Below are 25,316 nucleotides of genomic sequence, written 5' to 3'. Positions count from 1 at the left end.
GCACAGATAGATAAACAGGAGCTGCTCCCTGCGCCCAGTGAAAGGAAGCCGGCTATGCTAGGCTAATCTAGGCTAAACCCTAAAAATAACCGGATTATTCTGTGTTTTACGGACAAAAGCGAAATTTTCTTCTATTTAAACAGAAGCGGATTTATAATGAAGAATTGCTGCGTCCGCGGGTGAACTTTATTACTCATAAAAATACGACCGACCTGCGTTACTAGAATAAAGCGTAAGCTAGCTAAATAGCCATTTAGCCTTGTACCTGCCTTTAGCCTGATGGGTAACTGTTAGTTATCTAGTGAACTAGTTAGCTAAGCTAAATAACTTGATAGGGGTGTCTAAATGAGCTAAAGGGTGGCTAGGTTTCAAAGCAAATACATCTATTTATCTACCTACTTAATTTTCTTAAACCTTAATTAGGATTATTAGCTAACTAGCCAACCTAAACAAGTGACTTTTGGTTTGTTTACTAGACAGATACTAGAGTTAGCTGACCCAGCTAAGTTATCCTATTTAGGTTAACTAACGTTAGCTAATATTGCTGGGTTAAAAGTAAGGGTCTGTCAATATGAAAATATTAAAGTCGTCAATATACAATACAATATACACTCCTGATCTTGTCTTAAATATTATTTGTGTTTAAAGAGCACTTGCCAGCTTCTGGTAGCTGTCTGCTTAATGTTGCCCTGAGGCAACACATCAAAAACATCAGTTTTAATAGATAAATAAAAACAAAACAGCCGAAATAGGCTTTTAAATAGGCTTTCACAATATACATCTTTACATTTTAAACCAGCTGGGGAACAGTGTAATAATCAAAAAAAGCCATTAAGGGTTAAGTGGCATTTTCTCTAAAAAGGCATTTTGTCTGCTTGTCAAAATATCATGATTAATAATTTTTATCGTGAAAGTGTCTTTAAAATAATAAAGATAATATTTTCATATTTATATTTTATCACCAGCCCTAAGAAAAACATAATGGGTGATATCAGGATCAGCAAACATTTCTACAGACAAGTCTATATAATTTACAATATGTTGATAATGTAAATATCATGACATGCAGGCCTATACCTTATATAAATAAAATCAAATAGAATAAAAATAGTGTTTTCAAACTAAATTGACATACAGGCTCTTTAACATTAATGGACTCTTCTTGATAAGTAAAGGTTTTGTGGGTGTATTAATTGTAGAATTTATTCTACAATAAATCAATAATGTAATTATCGTGACAGGCATACACACAGGCTATATCCCTGTTTTGGAAACCTTTTAAAGTAATTTTTAAGCAGTTAACCTAAGTATTTTAGTATCTATAATGTAAAATAAAACTGCTAGATTTTTTTTTACAGTATATAATATATAGAGCCACAAAAATTGAGCTTGATTTGTTCTGATTATGCCATTATTGAGATGATTATGTTTTGTAGCTAACTAACTAAACTGTTATTGGTCTACCGTAGATTCAATTGTGAGATTCTTATCCACTTATTTTAATAAAGCTAATAATTAAGCTAATTAAGTATTAAGTATTGAACATTGGAAACTGAGGGCAGAAATGTAGGTTTTTTTGCATTGTCTTTCTTTGGACAAGAAGCTACGTACTGTCTAAAAAGAAATGTCCCTCAGAACCCTATGGATCAAACTGGCTGTACCCACATTTGTACAATTCTGTAAAAATAGAGAAAGGTGATACTGGTTTCAATCCCACCTCTCAGAATAATGAATGCCCCATTTGAAGATGAGAAACCCCTCTTTCATACGAACCAGAAGCCTCCTGGTCCATCTGAACCATTTGTCCTGTCCAAAAATGGGCATCAAGTACCGTACACTATTAACAGGTACCTAAGAGATTACCAGCGGGATGGAGTTAAATTCATTTATGACCGATACATGAAGTCCAGAGGCTGCATCCTGGGTGATGACATGGGCCTTGGAAAGACTGTCCAGGTACACTTTCATATAAAAATATATATATATATATATATATATATTTTTTTTTTTTTCCTTTCAATCAGAATGTTAACCACTGTGTGACTGTATGATTTTATTATTGCACTCCTTGTGATTGACAGGTCATCAGCTTCCTGGCTGCTGTTCTGCAGAAAACAGGGACCTGGGAGGATGTGGAGAATAACAGGCCAGATTTTTTGCAGTCACAGAGATCCTGCAAACAGTCCAAATTAAAGAAGGTAATCAAGCGTCTAGATGTTGTATATGTTTACTTGTATAGAAGTATATTTTGCCTTGTCTTATACAATTAACACTATATCTTGTATTCATTTTATTCATGTAATTTTTTAAATAGGTGTTTCTGATTGTGGCTCCCCTGTCTGTGCTGTACAACTGGAAAGATGAGTTGGACACTTGGGGCCACTTCAAAACTGTTGTAGTACATGGTGTCAAGAAGGAAGAGGAACTGACCCGAGTAAACAGAGGAAAATGTGAGATTGCACTGACCACCTATGAGACCCTCAGACTCTGTCTAGACCAGTTTAACAGGTATGTGGCTACATTTCCTACCTATTTATCTGCCAGTGAAAAAGTCAAAGAGATTATATCCTTTGTTGGATACTGGTCAATTGTAGTTGTGTAAGCATAATTATGTAAAGAATGGAAACATTTTATATTACAACAGTATGGAAAAGGCAAATCAAAAAGTGCATTGTTTCTTTTCTTAAGACTGTACAAACCCAAGTGGTTAATGTTTTGTCTGGCCAATTTAATTTTATTGGTTAATATGCATCAATTTTAATGTTTGAGGCCTGTAACACACTTTGTTTACTGCATTATAATATTCCCATTCTTTTCAGAACACTTTAAAACAAATGTTAAAACTAAGGATAACAAGTGAGTTTTAATTGTTATTTTGTCCCATCCTATCTATACATAAGGTATCCAATAGAATGGGGTGGTGTTTATCACATTCTTTTCAAAATACTCCACACATTCTCTATTTTGGACAGTTTATGATCTCAGTCAGGCCATTCCAATACTTGTACCGGTCTTTTTCCACAGCCAGGTCTCTTGTTGCTTTTCTGCATTAATGCTGTATCCCAGTGTACTGACACACCTACATACCATGACAGACCCTGGCTATGACACTTGTTGCTGATAACAGTCTGGATGGTCCTTTTTATCACAGCATCCATTTGTTCCTAAGCAAATCTGGAATACTTAATCTGACTACCAGAAACAAAGGGCCAGCACTCTTTCAGATTCCCATGCTCAGTAACACCTGCTAAACTACTGAGTTGAATGAAGTGTATTTGAGCAGCAAATATAGCCACACCGTGCAGAAATCTGGCTCTCTAGGACTGGAGTTTCCTACTTCTCCCATGGCTGCTATGATAGATTTATGTGTTATAATATATTACAATGGTATAGAGCATTCCAGTGACATTTATAAATTAAATATGAAAAGACTGACTTACAGTATATGCTTATATTCCTAAAATTAAGGGTATTTAAAAAGAGTCTGTACTGTTCAGGGATGACCATGACTTTTTTCTGGATTTCTGAGCATTGCTATAAGGATTTGAATGTATTTGGCAACAAGAGCAGTGTTAGTGAGATCAGGGTATTGAGTGACCATCACCTAAGCACACTCTCAACTTCCCAAATCATTTTTAAAGCGCTGTCAGTCCAGAGAACACAGATCCACGGCTCAACATCTCAATTTTTGGTGGGCTTTAAACCCCTCTAGCTAAGCCTGACCTAGCATTAGGCATGGTATCGATAGTTTTTTTTGTTTTTTTTTTGATAATTTGTTCTGGAGAGTCCTTTTCTGTTGACAGTACTTCTTACGGGGACTAGACGAGCTGTGGTTGTGTGTGTATATGCACATCTGTGTCAGCAATGGGTCCATCTTGTTCATCTTGCTTCAAGTTTTTGACCATCAAATATAGATCATGTTTATTATCATTGATTTTTCCACAGTATTGACTGGGCTGCTGTCATTGTGGATGAAGCTCATAAGTTAAAAAACTCCAAGTCCCAGATCACTCAGGCAATGAAGGAGATGAAATGTAAAGTGCGGGTGGGACTGACTGGTACAATCCTCCAGAACAACCTGGAGGAACTCTGGTGTGTCATGGACTGGTGAGTCACAGTGTTTTGCAGTAACTGGTTTTTCCTCCGGTTCTAATTTTAAAAATGCATCATCATATTTCATCATCCATTGTGTTTTTTTGTGGTTTTAGGGCCATCCCTGGGTGTCTCGGTTCCTTGGGTTGTTTTAAGAACAGGTTCTCTGACCCCATTGAACAGGGTCAGAAACACAGTGTGACGAAGAGGGCCTTAGCAGAGGGTCGCAAGGCTGTTCAGACTCTTGCTAAAAGACTGTCCCGCTGGTTCCTCAGGAGAACCAAGGCCCTCATCAGCGACCAGCTCCCCAGAAAAGATGACCGGGTGAGCTCAGTCAGCAGAATCAAAATACACTCATTGATCGCACCCCAGATCTCTGCAATACTCAGCTACTTAGGTTTTGCCAAAAGAGAGCATAAAAATGCTTTTCCTGATGCTCTCAGAGGTAATTCTTTTGGTAGTGAACCTCTAGCTGAAAGATCACTCAGTGCTAGACATGTCTCTACAATTCACTCATAGCTGACACGCTTTGAGAGGGGCACATCATTGGATAGAGATAAGCAGGATGGATTGCCATCTAGGTTGTCCGTTAGCCAATCACTGCTACCTATGTTTTCAGGAGTGTCATGAATAGGAAGCCTGGAATGCTATGGTCTGACAAATATAGAGGCCTATGGTCAGTGCCTCAGTCCTGTTCTGTTCGGAATGCCTACATGACGAATAATGCTATTATTCTCATTTACCTTAATGTAGTACAGTAACATAGATAATTGTTACTCTTATAAATAAAGAGTATACAGTATGGAAGTATTTTATTGTTTTGTGATAAATCTGTTATTGTGATAAACCATCTCTGGCTATGCTGTGGTTTACATCAGTTCCTAAAAAAACACTCACCAATTGAACATTTCATTACAGAAATTGCAGCACATTCAGAATAAAAAAATATTATTTAACAATCTATAGTATTTAATTAGCGTATATTGTAAAAATATATATATATATATTATGAGACAATATTTGAGGCTCTGAGTGGTCCAGTGGACTAGGGTCTAGGGCCACTATGATCAGGAGATTGCTGGTTCAAATCCTGGTAATGCAGGTTGCCATCAGCTGCCGGAGCCCCGAGAGAGCACAGCTGGCTTTGCTCTCTTTGAGTGGATAGATGTTGCTCTCTCCCCACATCACTCCTAGGGTGATGTTGATCAGCACAGCACAAGGCGTCTGTGAGCTGATGTATTGGAACCGAATCGCTGCGCTTTCCTCCGAGTGCGCTGTGATGCTACTCAGCAATGATGCATCAGCAGCATTTCAAAAAGAGGCGGTGGCTGACTTCACATGTATTGGAGGAGGCATGTGCTAGTCTTCACCCTCCTGGTGTTGGGGCATCACTAGTTATAGGGGGAGTCCTAATAAGTGGGTTGGGTTATTGGCCTTATAAACTGGGGAGAAAATTAGAAAAAAAAATATTATGAAACAGTATTTTTACCGTTGCCAAGCCCTCTTTATTCAAGATCTTCTTATAGACCATAATCACATCTCATATGTTTAGCACAGTATTATTTAACATGCAGTAAAGTGATGTTAACAAAAAGAGCAATCGACTTTAAAACACTTTGTGAATGCTGGATATGGTATTCTGATTTCTGACTTTGTGTCCTTGTCTTTCTATAGGTTGTGTATTGCTCTCTGACAGACTTTCAACAGACAGTGTACCGTGCTGTGCTGGACACCAATGATGTGAAACTTCTGCTGCAGAGCTCGGCGAGATGTCACTGTGGCAGCGGACGCACCAGAAAAAAATGCTGCCACAAGTTCAATTCAGATGGGGTACCAGTCAGACACATGTATTTCAGCTATCTGGCTATACTAAGGAAGGTGGCCAATCATGTTGCTGTGTTGCAAACAAAAGAAGGAACTAGTAAAAAACAGGTACGCATTTGCAAGCATTTAATATATACATGCCAAATGTCATGGCCAATAGCAATTTGTAAATTAATTATTGATTTTCCTCATGCCTCCTTAATGTTTTTTTTTTTTTTTTGTATCTTTCTAAGAAAACTTTACAGACTAAAATACAGAATGGAATAAAAAGTACTCAAACCTTGCCTTTTGGCACCAACTGTCATGCCACACTCAAAATCACTAAAATCACATTTTGTTCACTAGTTATTTTCTTTAGTAGATGTGAACTTTACAGATACCTTGTACTGGTATTATTATTATTTACTCCTTGTATTAATAGAGTAATAGACAGTAGGGGTGTGCCGAATCATATTGTACGCAATAATATTGGCAACAGTTTTGAATATTATGAACGATATTATACCTTGAAAAATCGTGGCAGTTCACCCACCCCTAATTATAACATCAGGGTACTATTATTATAATTTTTTTTTCTGTTTTTAGCAAAAGAAAAATCCACACTGTTCTCATTTTCCATTATATATCTACTAGAGACAAATTATATCTGTTCAGTATCATGTATTTTACTTTAATTCTGGATATATAGAGATATTTGGAGTGCATTTTTAGAATCATGACATTCTGGATCATTGACATCTATTACAGTTTGATGAAAATTCTTGTATTCTGTAATATCTCAGTTAGGGGTGTGCTATATTATATTGTATGCAATAGTAAAATTTATTTATTTATTTATTTATATTTTTTTATTTTTAAAATAATGTTTTTAATTAAGTGTTTTGTCATATCGCCAAAAGTATTGTTATCGGGAAAATAACATAAAATATTGTGACATTATTTTAGGGCCGTATCGCTTATTCCTAATAGACAGGTATTTTATAGTACTAAATCAAATTATACACTTTTTGCATTAATAGAACTGGTTTTTGTGAGTTAGTGCTACCTATTAAATTATTCCATCACTGTCCATCACAGTGTGTGCATATGCAATAGTTCGATCACTGGATGTGGAAGTTAAATTATTCGTAAATGAAATATTACACATCACATTTTTGTTCTCCAGGTAATGGTAATGTTTCATTTCTCTGCAATCTTAATTCTGGAGATCATTATAAGTAAAACGTCACAAAATCTCTCTTTTTTTTTCTTCAATAATCACACATCCCAACTGTGGATGCTTATACATCTCATATATTTTTTTGTACCATAGGAGAAATACGTGGCTGATATCTGTGAACAAGTCTTTAAGAAGTTTCCAGAGTTTATGGAAAGATGCAAGCAGGCAGCCTTTGAGGCCATGTCCGACCCTATCTACAGTGGAAAGATGAAGGTACAGACATTTAATGTGTTACTAAAAATCCCCTAACAGAGATAAAACCTATATGGTGCATTATGAACTACAGATACGTGCATGTTTTATTGCCCTCAGTAGCCAGAACACTAAAACACAGACCAAGTTCTCATTTTAGATTTTGCCCTGGTGTTGAGGGCATGAATAGTCCCTCCCTTGGCCAGATCTGGCCTGGAGCGGACTTGCCTCACTTGCTGTGGACACACTTCCTTGGGAAATAACAAGGGCAGTATTTAGCCGTTCTTAAAGTCCCTCCAAAGACCCTTCTCCCCCCATCGGCAGAGCATCTTGAGGGTGCTGTTATTGGCAGATGCTCCGTTTCTGGCACCCTCAGCAGGGTAAACACTATGCACATTCTTCCACATCAGATATGGAAAGAAGGGAGACAGTGGGCCAGTCTTAAAGCAAATCGCTGGTTCAGTCTTCTTCTTTCTGAAAGGAATTGTTTTAGTGATGTAGGAAACTGTCTTTGTTTGAAGTGTCCTTTTGTTCAGTGAATCATCTTTTTGTTTTCCAGGTTCTGCAAAGGTTAATGAATCACTTCATCAAAAGAAAAGACAAAATTCTCCTTTTTTCAATGTCAACTAAGGTAAGGTTGTTACCAGTGAGTATAGAGATAGAGGCCTGTCACAGTAACTACGATATTGAATTATCATGTAATATTTGAACATAACTTTTTATTTTTTTTTTTCTGACCTCAGTATTGCCCAGTAAGTTTATCTTAGCAAACAGAACTTTAAGTAGAGTGACCCTTTATATATATATTTGTTTATTTATGTACAATATTTAAAAATGTGAAATTCTGTATATTCTTAGTCATTTAAAGTTCATTGTAATTTTGTAAATAATGTGTAAATAGATGATTATGATATACTATTTTCACAATATCAATGTCATGAAATAATTCAAATGACTACAGGTATCATCGTTAATCGCAGTTATTCCTGGGACAATATTATCCAATAGAAACAGTTATCCTGACATGCCTAATAATTGCATTATTATACTATGTTATTGTCATTGTATTTGTGGCATAAAAAAGTAATTGAGTTACAATCATCGCGATTATATTGCTGTGTCGTCCAAACAGAAGTACTTACCATTAATGGCAGACTCACATATTTCTGTGTGCTTTGGTGTGTTAGTTTTGCACATCCACACTTAAATACATGCAAATAAACCCACCAACAATATTCAACGATGTCATGTTTATTTATTGTACGATAAATCAAAAACTTAGCAAGGCCTATGAGAAAGTGACGCATATTTATAATACGTTTCACATACAAGTAAAAGTTGAGTAACACACCTAATATAAAATGCCACATAATTTATTTGGGCTAATGTTAATGTTAACCTTTAACCAAATTCTGGGATTTGTCCTCTTCCAGCTCCTGGATGTTCTGGAGAGCTACTGCATGGCTGAGGGTCTTGAATACCGCAGGCTGGACGGAACCACGAAGGCTAAAGATCGTGTCCACATCGTCAAAGAATTCAACAGCTCAAGTGACATCAATCTGTGCCTGGTGTCTACCATGTGAGTAACTTTAAGAACTTTGTTCTTTAAAAAAAAATAAAAATGCTTAAATTGTTTAATATCACAGCAAACTTAATATCTCCCTCAAGGGCCGGTGGTCTTGGACTCAACTTTGTTGGCGCTAATGTTGTTGTCCTGTTTGATCCGACGTGGAATCCAGCAAATGACCTTCAGGCTATTGACAGGTGAGTTTGCACAGCTGTAGGAAATAAGAAAACTATCAGACATTGAGGATATTACTGTATATACAGTGCCGTGCAAGAGTCTCAGGCAGATTTGTGTTTAAAACTGTTCATATCAGCAAATGGAGAGTCTACGCCAGTGAAAATATTATATAACATTAGTATAAACACAAATAAACACAAAGACAGCTAAACTACAGAGAGGAATGTATTGTTTTTAGTGATTTATTGAGTTGTTGGATAGATGGATACATTGAAAATACACTTCTCTATGAGCTCCAGCCACTAAATAGATTAGTTCAGTTACACCAGCAGCTCCACTGATTTACGTTAATTGATGTTGATTAGTTAAAGCGGCAGTACTAGTAGATTTTTGGGTTTAAATGAAGTTGGGAAAGGACAGAATATTCTAATTAATGGCACAGTCATTCCTAACATCTGATATATTCATTCTATAAACATGGTCAGAGTGGTCTAGTAGGTTTGCTGGATGTAACTAATCTCTACATTTTGAGTGTATCTTATAAATGAACACAATAAAAGACATAATATACTCAAAAACAGAATTTTACACAGTGATTTATTTACATGAACCTGCATCAAAATAACTATTTCACATGATCTGTGCAGTTATACATTCTCATAAGAGAGGTCTCTAAATCATCAAATTCCCTAAACTATCAAACTGTCACGTTAAACTAGAGTTTTGAATGGGAACTGCGAATAATACACTTTCCTGATGACCGTTTTGGAAATAATTGCGCAATATGTTAATCATTTGATTATTTGAATTAATCAGAATGTAATTCTAGTTTAATATTTAATTTTTTGCATATTTTATGTTAGTAAAATTGTATATTTATGTTATGTACTTAGTTTCAGACTGTGCTATTCTATGTGCTGTTTGTGACTGGAATTCTTTTAAGATACTTTATGTCTCTTAAATTTTTACTGCTTTGTTTTTGTGCTAATATACATATTTAATCAAAGTTTGGAACATTTCTGTAAGTGCTTATCTATGTTTTTTGTTTTCAATAAACAGGGCATATCGCATTGGACAGTGTAAGGATGTGACTGTCTTCAGGCTCATCTCTTTGGGCACGGTTGAGGAGATCATCTATTTGCGGCAGATTTACAAACAGGTGCTTAACTTGACACATGTAAAGTCAGCCACTGCTTTTTTTCAAACTGCTCCTGATGCAGCATTGCCTAGTAGCCAGCACACTCGGAGGAAAGCGCAGTGACTTGGCTCCGATACATCAGCTCAGTAATGCTTAATTCTAAAACATAATTCATGTACACATGATGCTGTGCAAAGAGTGATGTTAAATGCCCGCACAACTTGAGAAATTTAGTGTTTCATCCATAGAACTGGACAATATGGAGGTATTTTATTGAATTGTGATAAATATTTCACATTTTCTTATCGTATTGACAATATACTCCTTTATGTATCATAAGGGCTTAATGAACACTGACCTTGCTGCAGATTTCACTACAGATTGTGTAATAAGTGCAGTTTAATTTAATAGGGACAGGACATGTTGGTCTTTTGCTGCTAATGCATTTTGATTATCAAGATAAATATCATGTAAAGTGATTTCTTTTTTTTAAACATTGTCATACGTCAAGTTTTTTACCACATCGCCCACCTCTACTCGCTCAAACTCTAATACACAGTTTACAGTGTTCAACCTCATGAACACACGATAACACCTCAAAACATATACAAGTGTGTGTGTTCTCTAGTTGTCCCCTGAGGTAACACCTCATTCGTTTAAATGATGCTATCCCATGACTTTCTGTATGTCGGTGTATTTAACTATTTATGTGTTAAACAGCGTGTTTTTACAGTTTTTTCTTAGGTCTGCTAAACTATTCTATAATACATGCTATCCAGTTTAATCTACAGCACAATCAGGTACATATAATAGAATGTCTTCTGTTTATTGGTTGGTGTAGCAACTGCAGTCATCAGTGATCGGGATGGAAAATGCTCGGAGGTACTTTGAGGCAGTGCAGGGTGCAGAGGGCCAAGCAGGAGAGCTGTTCGGCATCCGGAACCTCTTTCGGTTACAAACTGATGGAACTTGCCTCACACACCGCATCCTGGAGGTGAGAATACTTAATCAATTATGTATTTCTAACAGAATATGAGCAAAAGCATAAGAATTAGTCTTACAATAAACCATTTCAATTCAACTGCCCGACCTACCATTGCTGTACATATATACAACTTCTGGATTAGACTTCAGCCTGAACTCTCAAATTAGATGTATAATGCCTTTAACGAGGCATTACAATGAATTCTTTCTCACTGACATGATGGAAAATGCACGCCTGCGTCGCAGAGGGAGGGCCGGATCGAGGTGGGGATCAAGACGGCCAGAACGCAGGCAACGGAGGAGAGGATGCGAGAGCCGGTGAGTAGCCGCCCTCTCACAGACCCACGACAAGAACTCTCTTCTTTCTCATCCATCTCTCCCCTCCTCTTTCCCAGACATCCCACCAACGCTCCATTCCCACGGTAAAGATGGGTATGACGGCCAACACATGGTCGTAATTAGCCCCCCTATCCCTGGCCCACTGGTGAAGACCACACGGAAGTGTGTGCTATCTTTACCGCGTTTATTTACCCAGCAGAAGAACTTATCTAACTGTCCCTCCTCAAGGAACTTCTCACATATGGGTCTCCATGGAGGCTGAAAACAGAAAACATTTACAGTTTAAACCTGGGATAAAATGACAATGAAGAACCAAATATTGGTGGATAAGTCACATGTAAACCACTCTAATTTCAACCAACACTGGTGTAAAATTGTTTCTTTTCTACATCTGGTTTGTGGTGGGATGATAAGCATCAGTTATGCAGTGTCACATATTATTCTGAAGGTTCAGCTGCATGGGTTTTGGAATGAGATTTTAGATGCCAGACTGTGTTTGGGCAAGACCTTGCCATACGCTATGGCTCACAAGACAGGGGTTATGATTCAGTATAATGTAGGCAAGCCAATATATTGTGATGTATTTAAATTAAATCTTAGGAAAACCTATGGTATTTTTTAAAATCACTAAACAGAAGGAAACTTGTTTGTCTTTTTGTCTGATAATAACAGTGGGATCTAAAGACTGAATACAACACTGCTGTCTAGTGGTCAGGGTTTAAACCCAACACTAATTTAACTACTGCATTCATTTAATATTGTGCTAAAATCAGTACAGTTTTACTAAACTGAATATTGAACAGAATTGTGCATACACATATTACATTACTTCAATAAATTACATTACAATGAATTTACCAATATTAAAATATTCACTCTTAGTGGATACAGACATCAATATTTAAATAACTAAAGCATAAATTAAATAAAACTGCTGTATTAAAAAAAATCAGAATACTGTTTTTTGTCCATGTTAATGGCTTCTTTTTCTGAGAAAAATAAATGTACACTATCCAGGGCATGAAAAAAATATTGAGGTATTCTCCACATAATGTGTGTTATGTCAATAATGTAATCATTGTAACAGGCCTAGTTATACAGGTAATTATACAAATATGCATTTTTACAAGGGACAAAAACATTGAATTGAGGGATTTAACAGTTAAAAAAGTTTTTAAAAAAGCTTTTATGTTGCCTTTTTGATATTTAAGTTAAAATACCATTGTTTACAGCATTGGAAATATCTCTGATTGGTTTATTAGTTTATAAGAATAATTTTTCTTTGATTATATCACTTAACAAATGTGTATGTGTCACGCAGCCTGACTCTCCTTCCACACCTCTGGACTCCACTCCCCAGAATCCTTTGGGTTATGACGTCACCGTCAGTCGCTCGCCGTCGCCCAATCACGTTACGCTCCGGCGCTCAGACTCACCTGTGTTCTGAGGAAGATCCGGGTTATGCTCTCTGTTTTTCTGTATTTAAGGTCGCACTGTGTAATGTATCTTCGCGAGGTATTGTCGACTTATGTTGCGTACTAAGCGGTTTCTTCCTGTTCTTTGTTATTGCCTTCTCGTTACGACCCTGTTTTCGGATTACCGGTTAATGTCTTTTGTTTTGCCCTTATTGGATTTGATGTTTGGTTGGACTGTTTCTCGGTTACGAACTCGGACTGTTTATACGACTACGTCTTCTGTCTTTGGTGAGATCTTTGTTTACCTGGCTATACTGTTAGCTGCATTTGCTTGCCTGTCTGTAAATAAACCTGTGAGTACATTCTACTCGGCGTGCGTCACTCCTCACTACCTGCCGTTACATAATACCTCGCCTTATAAAAGAGCGATGGCTGAGTTTAATAACCTACAGCAGGCAGTCGGGAATCAGGGGAGGGTTCTCGAGCAGCATAGCCAGCTTTTTGAGAGCATTACTCACACGGTTACTGCTCTTAGTACTCAGCAGTCGGAACAACACTCCCAGCTAGCTCAGATTACCACTAGCCTCCAGGGTATCGCTGCTCAGCTCGCCCAGCTGAGCGTGGCTAACCCCGTTAGCTTAGCTTCTGCTAGCTCGCCTCCGGTTAGCTCTTTCACCCAGCCAGCAACCGCTTTTCCGGTGAGTAAACCTGATAAATATGATGGTGCTCCGGATTCTTGTAGGGTTTTTTTGTTACAAATATCGCTATTTTTTGCTAATTCTGCGGTTGGTTCCGATTCAGCGCGAATTTCATTTTTTATTTCGCGTCTCACCGGTAAAGCCCTAGAATGGGCTACTGCTGTTTGGCCTAGTATGGAGAGAGCTACATACGAACACTTTCTCAAGGAGTTTAAGTTAGTTTTTGATCACCCTCATTATGGTCAATCTCAGGGGGAGTTATTGGTTAAATTACGTCAGGAAAATCGTTCTGTGTCTGATTATGCTTTAGAATTCCGTACACTGGCTGCTGGTAGTGGGTGGAATGAACCGGCTTTACGGGTCATGTTTCGCAATGGGCTCAGGGCTGATGTATTAGCTGAATTAGCCTGTAAGGATGATGGACTTCCCTTGGATGAACTTATTTCTCTGGCCATTAGACTGGATCAATTGAAACAAGGCGCTGTAATGAATCGTAAAACTACTACTCCACGCATGTCGGGATATGTGTCACGTGTTTCTGCATCAACTCGATCAGTGGTCTCCAGTCACAGCAACGAGGAACCTATGCAAGTGGATGCTACTCGATTGTCCAGAGAGGAACGTTTGCGACGATTTCAAGCTGGATTGTGTTTCTATTGTGGCGGAGCTGGTCATGTGTTGAGTAACTGCCAAATATGCCCCTCTCGAGCTAAACGCCAAGAAGAAACTTCCGGTTCGTCCCACGGTGGGCTCTCCCATGGTTTCCGTGGCAACCCGGACCGTCCATACGAACCACCTGCCACTAGCTCGGGAAAGCGTGTGGAAACCCCTCGGATTCCACACGCTACAAGGGTAAGCAGACTCAATCCTGACATGTTTTCCAGATCTTTTATAATCTCTGTAATACTGTTCTGCCAGTCTTCTTCTTTTGTGTTCCCAGCTCTGATAGATTCCGGCGCCGAGGGAAACTTTATTCATGAGCAGCTGGCTAGACAACTCCTGATCTCATTAGAGAACCTGGAGGATCCCATAAAACTGTCTGCTGTGGATGGGACCCCAGTCGGACAAGGAAGCATCACCAGCACCACCAAACCTGTCAAGATGAGCGTCAGCGCACTGCATTCTGAGGAGATCAGGTTTTTTGTTATGAAAGACACTCGATATCAAATAATTTTAGGACTTCCATGGTTAAGAAAGCACGATCCTATGATTACCTGGTCTAACAAGGAAATTACTTCCTGGTCATCCTATTGTATGAAGCATTGTTTGAAGGTTCCTAAGGTTAAACTCCAATCCACTTCTGTTGAGAGTCCAGAGCCAGAGTCTCTTGCACATATTCCTCCTGTCTATCAAGATTTATGTGAAGTTTTCAGTAAAACTCGTGCTACCCAGCTTCCTCCTCATCGTTCCTATGATTGTGCTATTGAACTAATTGATAACCAGATACCCCCTAAGTCACGTATATATCCGCTTACCCAAACTGAGGAAAGAGCTATGGAAGAATATGTGCAGGAGGCTCTAACACAGGGTTTTATTCGCCACTCTACTTCCCCTGTTGCTGCTCCCTTTTTCTTTGTTAAAAAGAAGGATGGTGGTCTCCGTCCCTGTATAGATTATCGACAACTTAACGCTGTAACAAAGACCAACCCATATCCTCTTCCTTTAGTACCTGTCGCTCTTGAACAATTGCGTGGAGCTTCTGTTTTTACGAAGTTAGACCTTCGCAGTGCGTACAACTTGGTAAGGATCAGAGAGGGAGATGAATGGAAGACGGCCTTTTTTACCACTAGAGGGCACTATGAGTACCAAGTTATGCCTTTTGGCCTCAAAAATGCACCTTCTGTTTTTCAATCATTTATCAATGATGTGTTGCGTGACATGCTGGGCAAATTTGTCATTGCATTTATAGACGACATTCTGATCTACTCCACTGATATGTCTTCTCATGTCTCTCATGTACGAGCAGTCCTAACCCGCCTTCTTCAGAACCAGCTTTTTGTGAAAGCTGAGAAATGTGAATTTCACAGGTCTACTGTAACCTTTTTAGGGTATGTGATCAGCGATCAGGGCGTTTCCATGGATGAAAAGAAGGTTCAAGCGGTTGTTGATTGGCCCCAACCTAAGTCAGTTAAGGAACTACAGAGATTTCTAGGCTTCGCTAATTTCTACAGACGATTTATTCGCAGTTACAGTTCTATTGCAGCCCCACTCACCAATCTGCTAAAACGCAATACCAGAACTCTGATTTGGTCCGAATCTGCTGTCAATGCCTTTACTACTCTTAAGAGGGTGTTCACTACAGCCCCTCTTTTAAAACACCCAGATCCTAAAGAACCGTTCGTTGTGGAAGTAGACGCATCCAGTGTAGGAGTAGGTGCTGTTCTCTCTCAGCGTTTAGGCTCCCCTAGTAAACTACATCCAGTAGCCTATTTTTCCCACAAACTCTCCCCAGCTGAGCGCAATTATGGTATAGGGGATCGTGAACTTTTGGCCATCAAGCTAGCATTGGAGGAATGGAGGCATTGGTTAGAGGGAGCGTTACATCCATTCGTTGTCATCACTGATCACAGAAATCTAGAGTATATGCGATCCATGAAAACTATGAATTCACGTCAAGCACGCTGGTCTTTGTTTTTTGCACGTTTTGAGTTTGTAGTGACGTATAGACCAGGTTCCAGAAATACAAAGGCTGACGCTCTCTCCCGCATTTTTGAAGATAATGGGATAGAAGGTCCAGAACTTACACCCATCATAAAACCAGAGATTATTTTGGCTCCTACTAGATGGGAGATCTCGGAAGAAATTGATCGAGTTAACTCAATAACTCCTCCCCCTGAAACATGCCCACCAGACCGCACCTACGTACCAGATCAATGCAGAGCCAGACTCATTGCTTGGGCTCATACCTCCCCTTCGTCAGGTCATCCGGGTGAAACACGTACTTTTCAGTTATTAGAAAATCGTTTTTGGTGGGAAAAAATGCGTCTAGATGTTCACAATTTTGTGTCCTCTTGCACCGTTTGTGCTCAGAGTAAAGTTCCGCGTACTCTACCGGCAGGCAAATTAATGCCCTTACCTATCCCAGCCAGACCCTGGTCTCATTTAGCTGTCGATTTTGTTACCGACCTTCCTGTTTCTTTAGGTCAAACTGTTATAATGACTGTGGTTGATCGTTTTTCTCGTGGTGTCAGGTTCATTCCGTTTAGTAAACTACCCACAGCGTTGGAAGCTGCTGAAGCTCTATTTAATCATGTTTTTCGCATTTTTGGAATTCCTGAAGATATAGTTTCTGATCGTGGACCTCAGTTTATTTCCCAAGTCTGGTCAGCCTTTATGAATAGGTTAGGAATTTCTGTCAGTCTTTCTTCAGGTTATCATCCTCAGAGCAACGGCCAATGTGAGAGGATGAATCAAGAACTGGGTAAATTCCTAAGAATATATTGTTATAATAATTTCCATGACTGGGCCAAATATCTCCCCTGGGCAGAAATTGCTCAGAATTCGCTCATCAGTTCTACTACCAAGTTAACTCCTTTTCAATGCTGTTTAGGTTACCAACCACCTCTCATGCCCTGGTCAGCCGAACCCTCTAACATCCCCGCTGTTGATGATTGGATGCGTCGGAGCGAGGAAGTGTGGGAGGAGACTCACAGACGTATTGAGGCAGTCTTAGAACGGCAAAAACAACAAGCGGACCGCCTACGTCGTGAGACCCCCCTTTACTCTCCAGGAGATAGAGTTTGGCTATCTACCAGGGATTTCCGGCTGTCTGATGGCAATAAAAAGCTTTCAGTTAAGTATATTGGCCCTTTCAAAATCATTAAGAAAATTAATGAGGTTACCTACCGTCTTGATATACCTTCTCACTATCGTGTATGTCCTTCATTTCATGTCTCCTTGTTAAAGCCGGTTATCCCTGGTCCTCTGGATGAGACTTCGCTTGGGTCACCTCCTCCCCCACCTATGGATATGGAGGGTGGTCCTGTGTATGCGGTGGAACGTTTGTTGGACTCCAGGAGAAGAAGGGGGGCCCTGGAATATCTTGTGGACTGGAAGGGTTACGGACCAGAGGAGCGAAGTTGGGTCCCAGTGGCTGATGTCCTGGATCCCTTAATGGTGGAAGACTTCCACCGGTCTCATCCGTCTCGTCCGGCACCACGCCCCAGAGGTCGTCCTAGGAGAGAGTCTCCAGGTCCTAGAAGGGGTAGACGCGGGAGTGCTGGCTCTGTCCGATCCTTCAGTTCCATCCGCGGCTCCAGGAGGGGTCGTCCCAGATCCAGGGCTCCTGTCCACTATGTTCCCGCTGCCAGGCCACCTGTCCGGGTCTCCACTGAGTGTGGGGGAGCGGTTCCCTTGTGTCGTCCTCATCCGTCAACCGTTTCGGACTCTTTGGGGGGGAGTACTGTCACGCAGCCTGACTCTCCTTCCACACCTCTGGACTCCACTCCCCAGAATCCTTTGGGTTATGACGTCACCGTCAGTCGCTCGCCGTCGCCCAATCACGTTACGCTCCGGCGCTCAGACTCACCTGTGTTCTGAGGAAGATCCGGGTTATGCTCTCTGTTTTTCTGTATTTAAGGTCGCACTGTGTAATGTATCTTCGCGAGGTATTGTCGACTTATGTTGCGTACTAAGCGGTTTCTTCCTGTTCTTTGTTATTGCCTTCTCGTTACGACCCTGTTTTCGGATTACCGGTTAATGTCTTTTGTTTTGCCCTTATTGGATTTGATGTTTGGTTGGACTGTTTCTCGGTTACGAACTCGGACTGTTTATACGACTACGTCTTCTGTCTTTGGTGAGATCTTTGTTTACCTGGCTATACTGTTAGCTGCATTTGCTTGCCTGTCTGTAAATAAACCTGTGAGTACATTCTACTCGGCGTGCGTCACTCCTCACTACCTGCCGTTACAGTATGGATATAGTTTTAGGGAGTGTAAACATAGGAAAAAAAACCCAAATGTGTTTTAAAAATATTTCTGAATTATTTACAAATTTGTAGTTTCCTTCATCTAATTTTGGAGAAAATTTAGAATTTTGCAGAAGAATTACAATCAAATCATCTGAGAGTAACAATAATAACCTTTTGTTATTAATTTATTTTTAATTGAGACCTTAGGCAACTAGACAGTTGTGTTACAAAACATATCATAAGGCTGATCTGTGTATAAACTGTATTTGCCATGTGTCTCTACAGGACCCAGTGCCTCTGTCTGGAGATGCAGAGCAGGCTGGCAGTTCAGCTGGGACACGCAGCACCAGTGCCAGGCACGCCGATGCTGGAGTCCTGGACTTCAGCAGTGCCAGTGAAGATGAGGATCCCTGTAGCTCCAGATCCAAAGCCACAGACGCGAACGCAGGAGATGAGCCTGGGGCGGGCACTGGCTGCGGAAACATGGGCCTTTCTGCACTGCTGCAGAAACACGCAGCTCACAGGGCACAAAGGGGCTCAGACAGCAGCGACGAGAGCGAGACTGAGGGAAACTGGGAGGGCTGGGACCCAGTGGAGCCCCAAGCAGCTGAAAAGAAGGGTGCTCAAGCACGCTGGGCTTTGTCTAGTGACTCTGAGGAGGAGAGAGGAAAAGCTCCAGGCAAGAGAGTGCATTCGTCTTCAGCAAAGCCTGCTGACCACCATGCTGTGGACCACCATGTGGACATGGAGGACTCAGAGGATCTTAACATTCCTCAGAAAACTAACACTAAAGCACGGCAGAAGCAGAAGCATAGCAAATTCACAGTAAAAAGACATGAGGAGGAGATTGAGAGCTTTACCTCATCTGAGGATGAGGCTCCCGTGAGGAAGATGTCTAAGTCTAAGACAGGTGTCAGTCATGCCTCGTCTCCACACTACAAAAAAACAGTCCTCGGACCCCCTTTGAGTATGCAGAGTGCTGCCCGAAAATTAGTCAAGTTTACAGGCCTTAAAAGCCCAATCACTCAAACAAGAGACTCAACAGCCAACAGCACTGGAACCATAGACACTTTATTAGGTAATTAAATAGTTTTTTTTTTATCAATTGATATAAAACACACTCTTCTGCAGGGTATTCTAGAATTATAACCCTCATAAAAAAGCCTAAATAGGCTCGTTTCATAAGGGTAGTGTTTTTAGCATTTTTGTAAGGTGGTACTCAAAGGCCATTTCCATATCATTCCATAGGTGGGCTTCAGGAAGTCAGCTACTCCCACTCCAATCAGAAGGTCGTGGGCTCGAGCAGGACTGAAAACCGCCTCAGCCGCGCTGCCTTACGAGACGTGTTCGAACTCAAAAAGCACTCCCAGCTCCCAGCAAACCACCTGCTCGACATATCTCAGGTATTTGCATGCATATCAGTTAGTTATAGTAATAAATGGTGAAAGTGGATTTTGGTAAAGTATTGATTTATTGTTGATCATCACGGTACAGTTATTAGGAGTTATATGTAGGTCCATAACCTGCTACTTGACAGGTACATAATGATGTAATACAGTCATAATACAGAGCCTTGATAGACCTTGATAGTCATGAAGAAAAAAAGGCTAATACTTAATTTTATGAAACAAATTACTACAGAATGTCTTATTCTTTGTTCAATAAAGCCTGAATTAGATGCTTCTATAATGTTATTCATCACTACATTAAGTGGAGGACTACTGTGTAAAAATCACTAGTAAGTCACTTATAGTGATACTGCACAGTTACCTGTTATAACCTGCACCTGTTATGCACACTATGTAGTGATGAACATAGTAAAATGTCTATTACAGAACATGCACTCTGTGCAGATGTTAGTTTAACCCATTTAAACAATCAAACATTAATAAACTAAACTCTAGTATAGAACTAGACACAACCAAACTAACATCAATATATACTTAATACGTATATTATTGTATATTGGCTCATTAAATTTGTATTTGGTGCTTTTAACTCTTTATTCAGTAATGAGGGAAACTTCACTTTTTTATGTTTGTAACATAACATATAGTCCCACCAGTCACACACTAATAAAATGTATGTTCATTTAAAATTACATGGTAACAAAGTTTTTATTATGCATTATTACTGATATAATGTTACTGTAGATATTTTACCTAACAGACCTTCAATTATGTACAACCAAAAGCCACTGTGAATACAGATTAATGCATAGACAAAAAAAAATACAATTTACAAATGTACAATTCAGCTTTTATTGAGCAAAGAAAAATATTAATAAAACAGTAATACCTGTATATATGTACATCATTGTTCAAACAATATTTATTTGTATTTGTCTGTTTTGTAGACCCAGTCTGGTAACACCCAATCATCTAATCATACACCCACGGATGGTGGAAGGAAAGACTCGAAACAGGCAAATCATGACCGGCCTCATCTGCAGCATCAGGTCTCTCACTTCATCAGAACTTCCCACCACACCCAGAATGCAACCATTAGTGTCGGCGAGACACCCGCTGCATTCTGCAAGTAAGCTACCCATTTTTATTCCCTCTCATAGTTTATCTTTATAGACATACACTCATTATTATGGAAATGGTTGCAAAATAGTTGTACCCAGAAGAAAGTGTGGTATAACAATAGTATTCTAAATATTATAAAGATTACCAGAAACAATAAATTATTTATTTTTACATTTTACTGATATGGGCTGCTAACCCTTAGTCATATTTCTTGAGCTTCATATACAGAAGTAGTGTGTAATGTACATAGCAGATGTCTGAGCATAAAGCTGTAGAGGTTCCTAATGGTATCTATGCCACTTAGTTTGAACATTATTAAATATTGAATATCCTACAGATTTTGCGTTAGAGATGAAATGTTGATATTTTACGTCCAATAGCGTCCAACACATTTTTAATCAGGGATAGGTCGGGCGATGTAACTGGCCATGATGTGCTATCTACTGTATACTATCTACTATGTATTCCATGACAGTCTGGCATGACTACCCACCAAGTTTTATTCCTGTTGGTTGATTCCTTAGATGAGTGCACATTTTTATGATCCGTTTAATAAAGAATAAATGTTGTGTTCTCATCAAGTGGACTGACTGTATTTATGATGGGTTTTTCTTACATGCTAAAAGTTGTTGTAAGAAACTTGTTCGTGCTTTTTCTAGCGGTGAATAAAACTAAGCTTCGAGTAGAACATACTATTTTGCACCGTAAAAGGGGTTATAAAGCAGGCGTCTCTGCAGCGCTGGACTTAATCGTCTCAATTAAGCTGAAAACACACTGCACATGCACATGCACACACATCTACACACAGCGCGAGAGGAAATTCCTGGTAGCGTGAGGCCATGTGCCAGTTCTCTCCACAGCTATGGTGTGCTGCGCCCCTGCATGGCCCCTAGGGGTGGGGGGGGAGACCACCCCGGAGCCCTCTCACCCACCCCTTTCCCAAGCCTGGCCAAAACACATCAAGTCATGAGCAAAAGCCCTGCTCTGTGAAAGCCTTTTACATCACAAGGACAGATCCTTCTGTCCCCCAAATCATACGGCGTTAGACCCTGTAATGAAGGGGGAAACGTGTTTATTTATACAAGTTTTCCCCTCAATTAGGTCTACTGTTAAATGACTTGAATCCACACGGTTTTATGGATGTTGCTTTGCAAATAGTTTTTCATTTAAACGGCGGCAGGAGCAGCTTCTCACATGATGTCACACCGCAGGCAGCTTTTGAAGTATTTTAGACTTATGGAACATTTCACACACACACACCCAAACATACACATACCCAAAAAATATACACACACAATGGTTTTCGAAAGCTTGGCCACCCTGGTCAAACATTCAGGTGCTGTAAATAGCTAACAGTACGTGAAAATGGCTTCCAATAAAGATTTCCAAAAATATGAACATAAAAGTGAAACATTTCTTAAAATTTTGATGTAAAACAACATTTTATTTCCATCTTTTACAGTTTTAAGTAACAGAAAAGAGCCAGAAGCAAAGATGTAGAGTAATCTGATTCTCAGATCTGAATCTAAATCTGACTAATTTATGAGAAAAATATAACATTAAAATATTTCAAAGTATCATGATATTTTTTCTAATGAAATAGACAAAATGCACCAGATTACTGTTAGTACACTATAAGCACAATGAATACATGAACATTATTAAGTGTAAAAAAAATAAATAAATAAATAAGTAGGACTATTTAAATTAAATTAGAAAAATTAAACCTGCCTTTAGTCACGCCATCTGTATTTATATAAAGCATATTACAGAAGAGAGCTGGCGAATTTAAATTAGGTATTTAGAATTAAGGAGAGCACAACAGAGTCTTCTCTAAAATCCCCAGCTTTGTAGAACGATATCCACAATGCCAAATATTAACCTTAAATGTAATAGAGTAAAATTCAGTATCTGTTTAAAACTTATAAAAGTCATTATAATGTTGGTGTTAGAACGTGTTCATTAGTTAATTATAAAAAAAAAAGCCAGAAATTATTATGAGGCATTGGAGGAGTTTATAGTCATGCTTAAAAAACATTATTACTAAGTTGTATTGAGTTATAACAGCATTTATTATAACTTACAAATACAGGCTTCATACAAAGTGCTACTGAAATGTTTAACCTACAGCTCTGAAAAAAAAAATCTTATTTTGCTATTTATAGGTATATGTTTGAGTAAAATTAATATTGTTGTTTTATTCTATAAAGTACGGACAACATTTCTCCCTAATTCCAAATAAAAATATTGTCATTTAGCTCATTTATTTGGAGAAAAAGAGCAATGCCTGAAACAACAAAAAATATGCAGAGATTTCAGACCTCAAAAATGCAAAGAAAACAAGTTCATATTCATAAAGTTTTAAGAGTTCAGAAATCAATATTTGGTGGAATAACTCTGGTGTTTAATCACAGTTTTCATGCATCTTGGCATGTTCTCCTCCTGCTTTTGAATAACTTTATGCCACTGCTGGTGCAAAAATTCAAGCAGGTTAGTTTGGTTTGATGGCTTGTGATCATCCATCTTCCTCTTGATTAGATTCCAGAAGTTTTCAACTTGGTAAAATCAAAGAAACTCATCATTTTTAAGTGGTCTCTTATTTTTTTCCAGAACTGTATAATGTTGTGTGCTTATTTTGTAGAAATTGTTTAACAGATGTTTTTTTTTATCTTGCAGGCAACAGATGGAAGAAATGGCACGGTTCTTTAGAGCTAAGTCGGTGCAAGAATTTGCGGAAGAACTTGTAAGCAGTACTTCAGCTGAGCGATTGGCCAAACTACGCGGGTTCTACAGCCACAGGAACCCTGAACTCAGTGACCTCATCAAACAAACTTTTCCTAAACCTGAAAATAAGCCTAAAGCACCCGTTACACCAGCTTCTTCTACATCCACTGCAACTAGGCATAGAACTACCTCAAAAAGAACCCTCTCAGACTCAGCGCTGAGACCGCTGCATGAGGAAGAGGAAGCAGAGGAAGACAGAAAAGGCAGAGAAACCATGAAAAAGAACAGAGCGTCTAATGCAGAGAGTGCATTAAACCCAAATTATCGCTCCAATGGTCAGACTCGACAAGGAAGAAAGAGCAGGATTTTATCTCCAGAGGCGAGCCGAAGCCCAACTGAACTACCTCATAGTCCTTCTGGTACAGACATTAAACCTCAAAATGACATTTTAACCAGGACAGAACGTAACCCTGGTCTAGCCCAAGTCACAAGACCTTCTAAAGATAAACCTTCAACCTCTTCAGAATTACCCTCTTCCTCCAGAGCTGCAGAACCAGGCGGTTCCCAACCAACCAAAAATCTCATCACTGATCTCATAGGTGACACTTCCATTCTTGACGACCTCTTCAAACCAAAGAGAAGTGCAGACCGCCCAAAACCAGCTCCAGCACCCATACCCTCGCCTACAGAGAGGACCAAGAACAGAGGAAAGGACTTCTGGGACATTCTGAACGAGGGGAACGAGGAGAGCATTAATAAGCTAACGGACCTGACTCAGGTGGAGAAGTTCTGTAGGAGTGTGAGCGTTTCTGGAAGGTCCAAAAGTGAGAGTAGTCTTGAAAGCTCCCAGCTTTGGAAAAAGAATGAGAAATTTATTTGGAAAAGATAAGGAAAGATGTCTCTGTACAGAGAAGCAAAGCTGTCTGTCTATTGGTTATAATATTGTTTTTTTTGTTATTATTGTATTTATTTTATTTGAGGGTATAAAATTACAAATGTGAATTTTATAGGGATTCCTTTAGTTTTAAATATTCTGTTATTGTTGAATGTATTTTACTTTCTTATTTGATAATATATAGTTCCTTACTGTAGACTTTTACATTATTATAATTTTTTTTTTTCTAATTTACTTTTATTATTTTATTAATTAAACCTTTTAAATGACCCAGATTTGTTTTATTATTATTTCTCCAGTATGTATAACCTATATCCTGTATTATAACCGAGATATTAATATTTTGCAATAAAAAATGTTTTTTAGTAGCATGAACTGCCTTATTTAACACAATTTTAGTTTCATAGTTTTGAAATATTTAATATTAATCTACAGTATACTGGGCTCCGAGTGGTCCTATGATTAGTAGATTGCGGGTTCAAATCCTGTTCATGCAGCTTGCCATCAGCTGTCAGAGCCCTGAGATAGCACAATTGGCCTTGTTCTCTCTGAGTGGGTAGATGATGCTCTCTCCCCACATTACTCCAAAGGGTGATGTCGATCAGAACAAGG

General features: G+C 39.0%; 1 protein-coding gene across 1 annotated transcript; it reads left to right on the top strand.

The window, feature by feature from the left end:
- Positions 1–25,079, top strand: ercc6l2 (excision repair cross-complementation group 6-like 2). The gene is made up of 17 exons (XM_007231600.4): positions 1–1,956; positions 2,082–2,198; positions 2,315–2,508; positions 3,946–4,107; positions 4,209–4,416; positions 5,767–6,024; positions 7,229–7,348; positions 7,887–7,958; positions 8,761–8,906; positions 8,996–9,091; positions 10,131–10,230; positions 11,051–11,203; positions 11,440–11,511; positions 18,840–19,632; positions 19,803–19,957; positions 20,911–21,092; positions 23,762–25,079. Exons 1-17 carry the CDS (start codon positions 1,729–1,731, stop codon positions 24,696–24,698), a joined length of 3,993 nt encoding a protein of 1,330 aa, XP_007231662.3. The 5' UTR covers positions 1–1,728; the 3' UTR covers positions 24,699–25,079.
- Positions 25,080–25,316: the final 237 nt, after the last annotated feature.

The sequence above is a fragment of the Astyanax mexicanus genome, chromosome 12 (assembly GCF_023375975.1).
Source record: "Astyanax mexicanus isolate ESR-SI-001 chromosome 12, AstMex3_surface, whole genome shotgun sequence".
Lineage (NCBI taxonomy): Eukaryota > Metazoa > Chordata > Actinopteri > Characiformes > Acestrorhamphidae > Astyanax > Astyanax mexicanus.
The sequence above is the reverse complement of the archived record's forward strand: the minus strand, read 5'-3'. Positions and strand labels throughout refer to the sequence as shown.

What these genes read in the sequence shown, in the direction of transcription:
- ercc6l2 (XM_007231600.4), top strand. Translation starts at nt 1,729, where the DNA reads ATGAATGCCCCATTTGAAGATGAGAAACCCCTCTTTCATACGAACCAG. An exon ending in TCTACAGTGGAAAGATGAAG is followed by an intron (nt 7,349 to 7,886) that starts GTACAGACATTT and finishes TTTGTTTTCCAG; the next exon opens with GTTCTGCAAAGGTTAATGAA. An exon ending in AACCATAGACACTTTATTAG is followed by an intron (nt 19,633 to 19,802) that starts GTAATTAAATAG and finishes ATCATTCCATAG; the next exon opens with GTGGGCTTCAGGAAGTCAGC.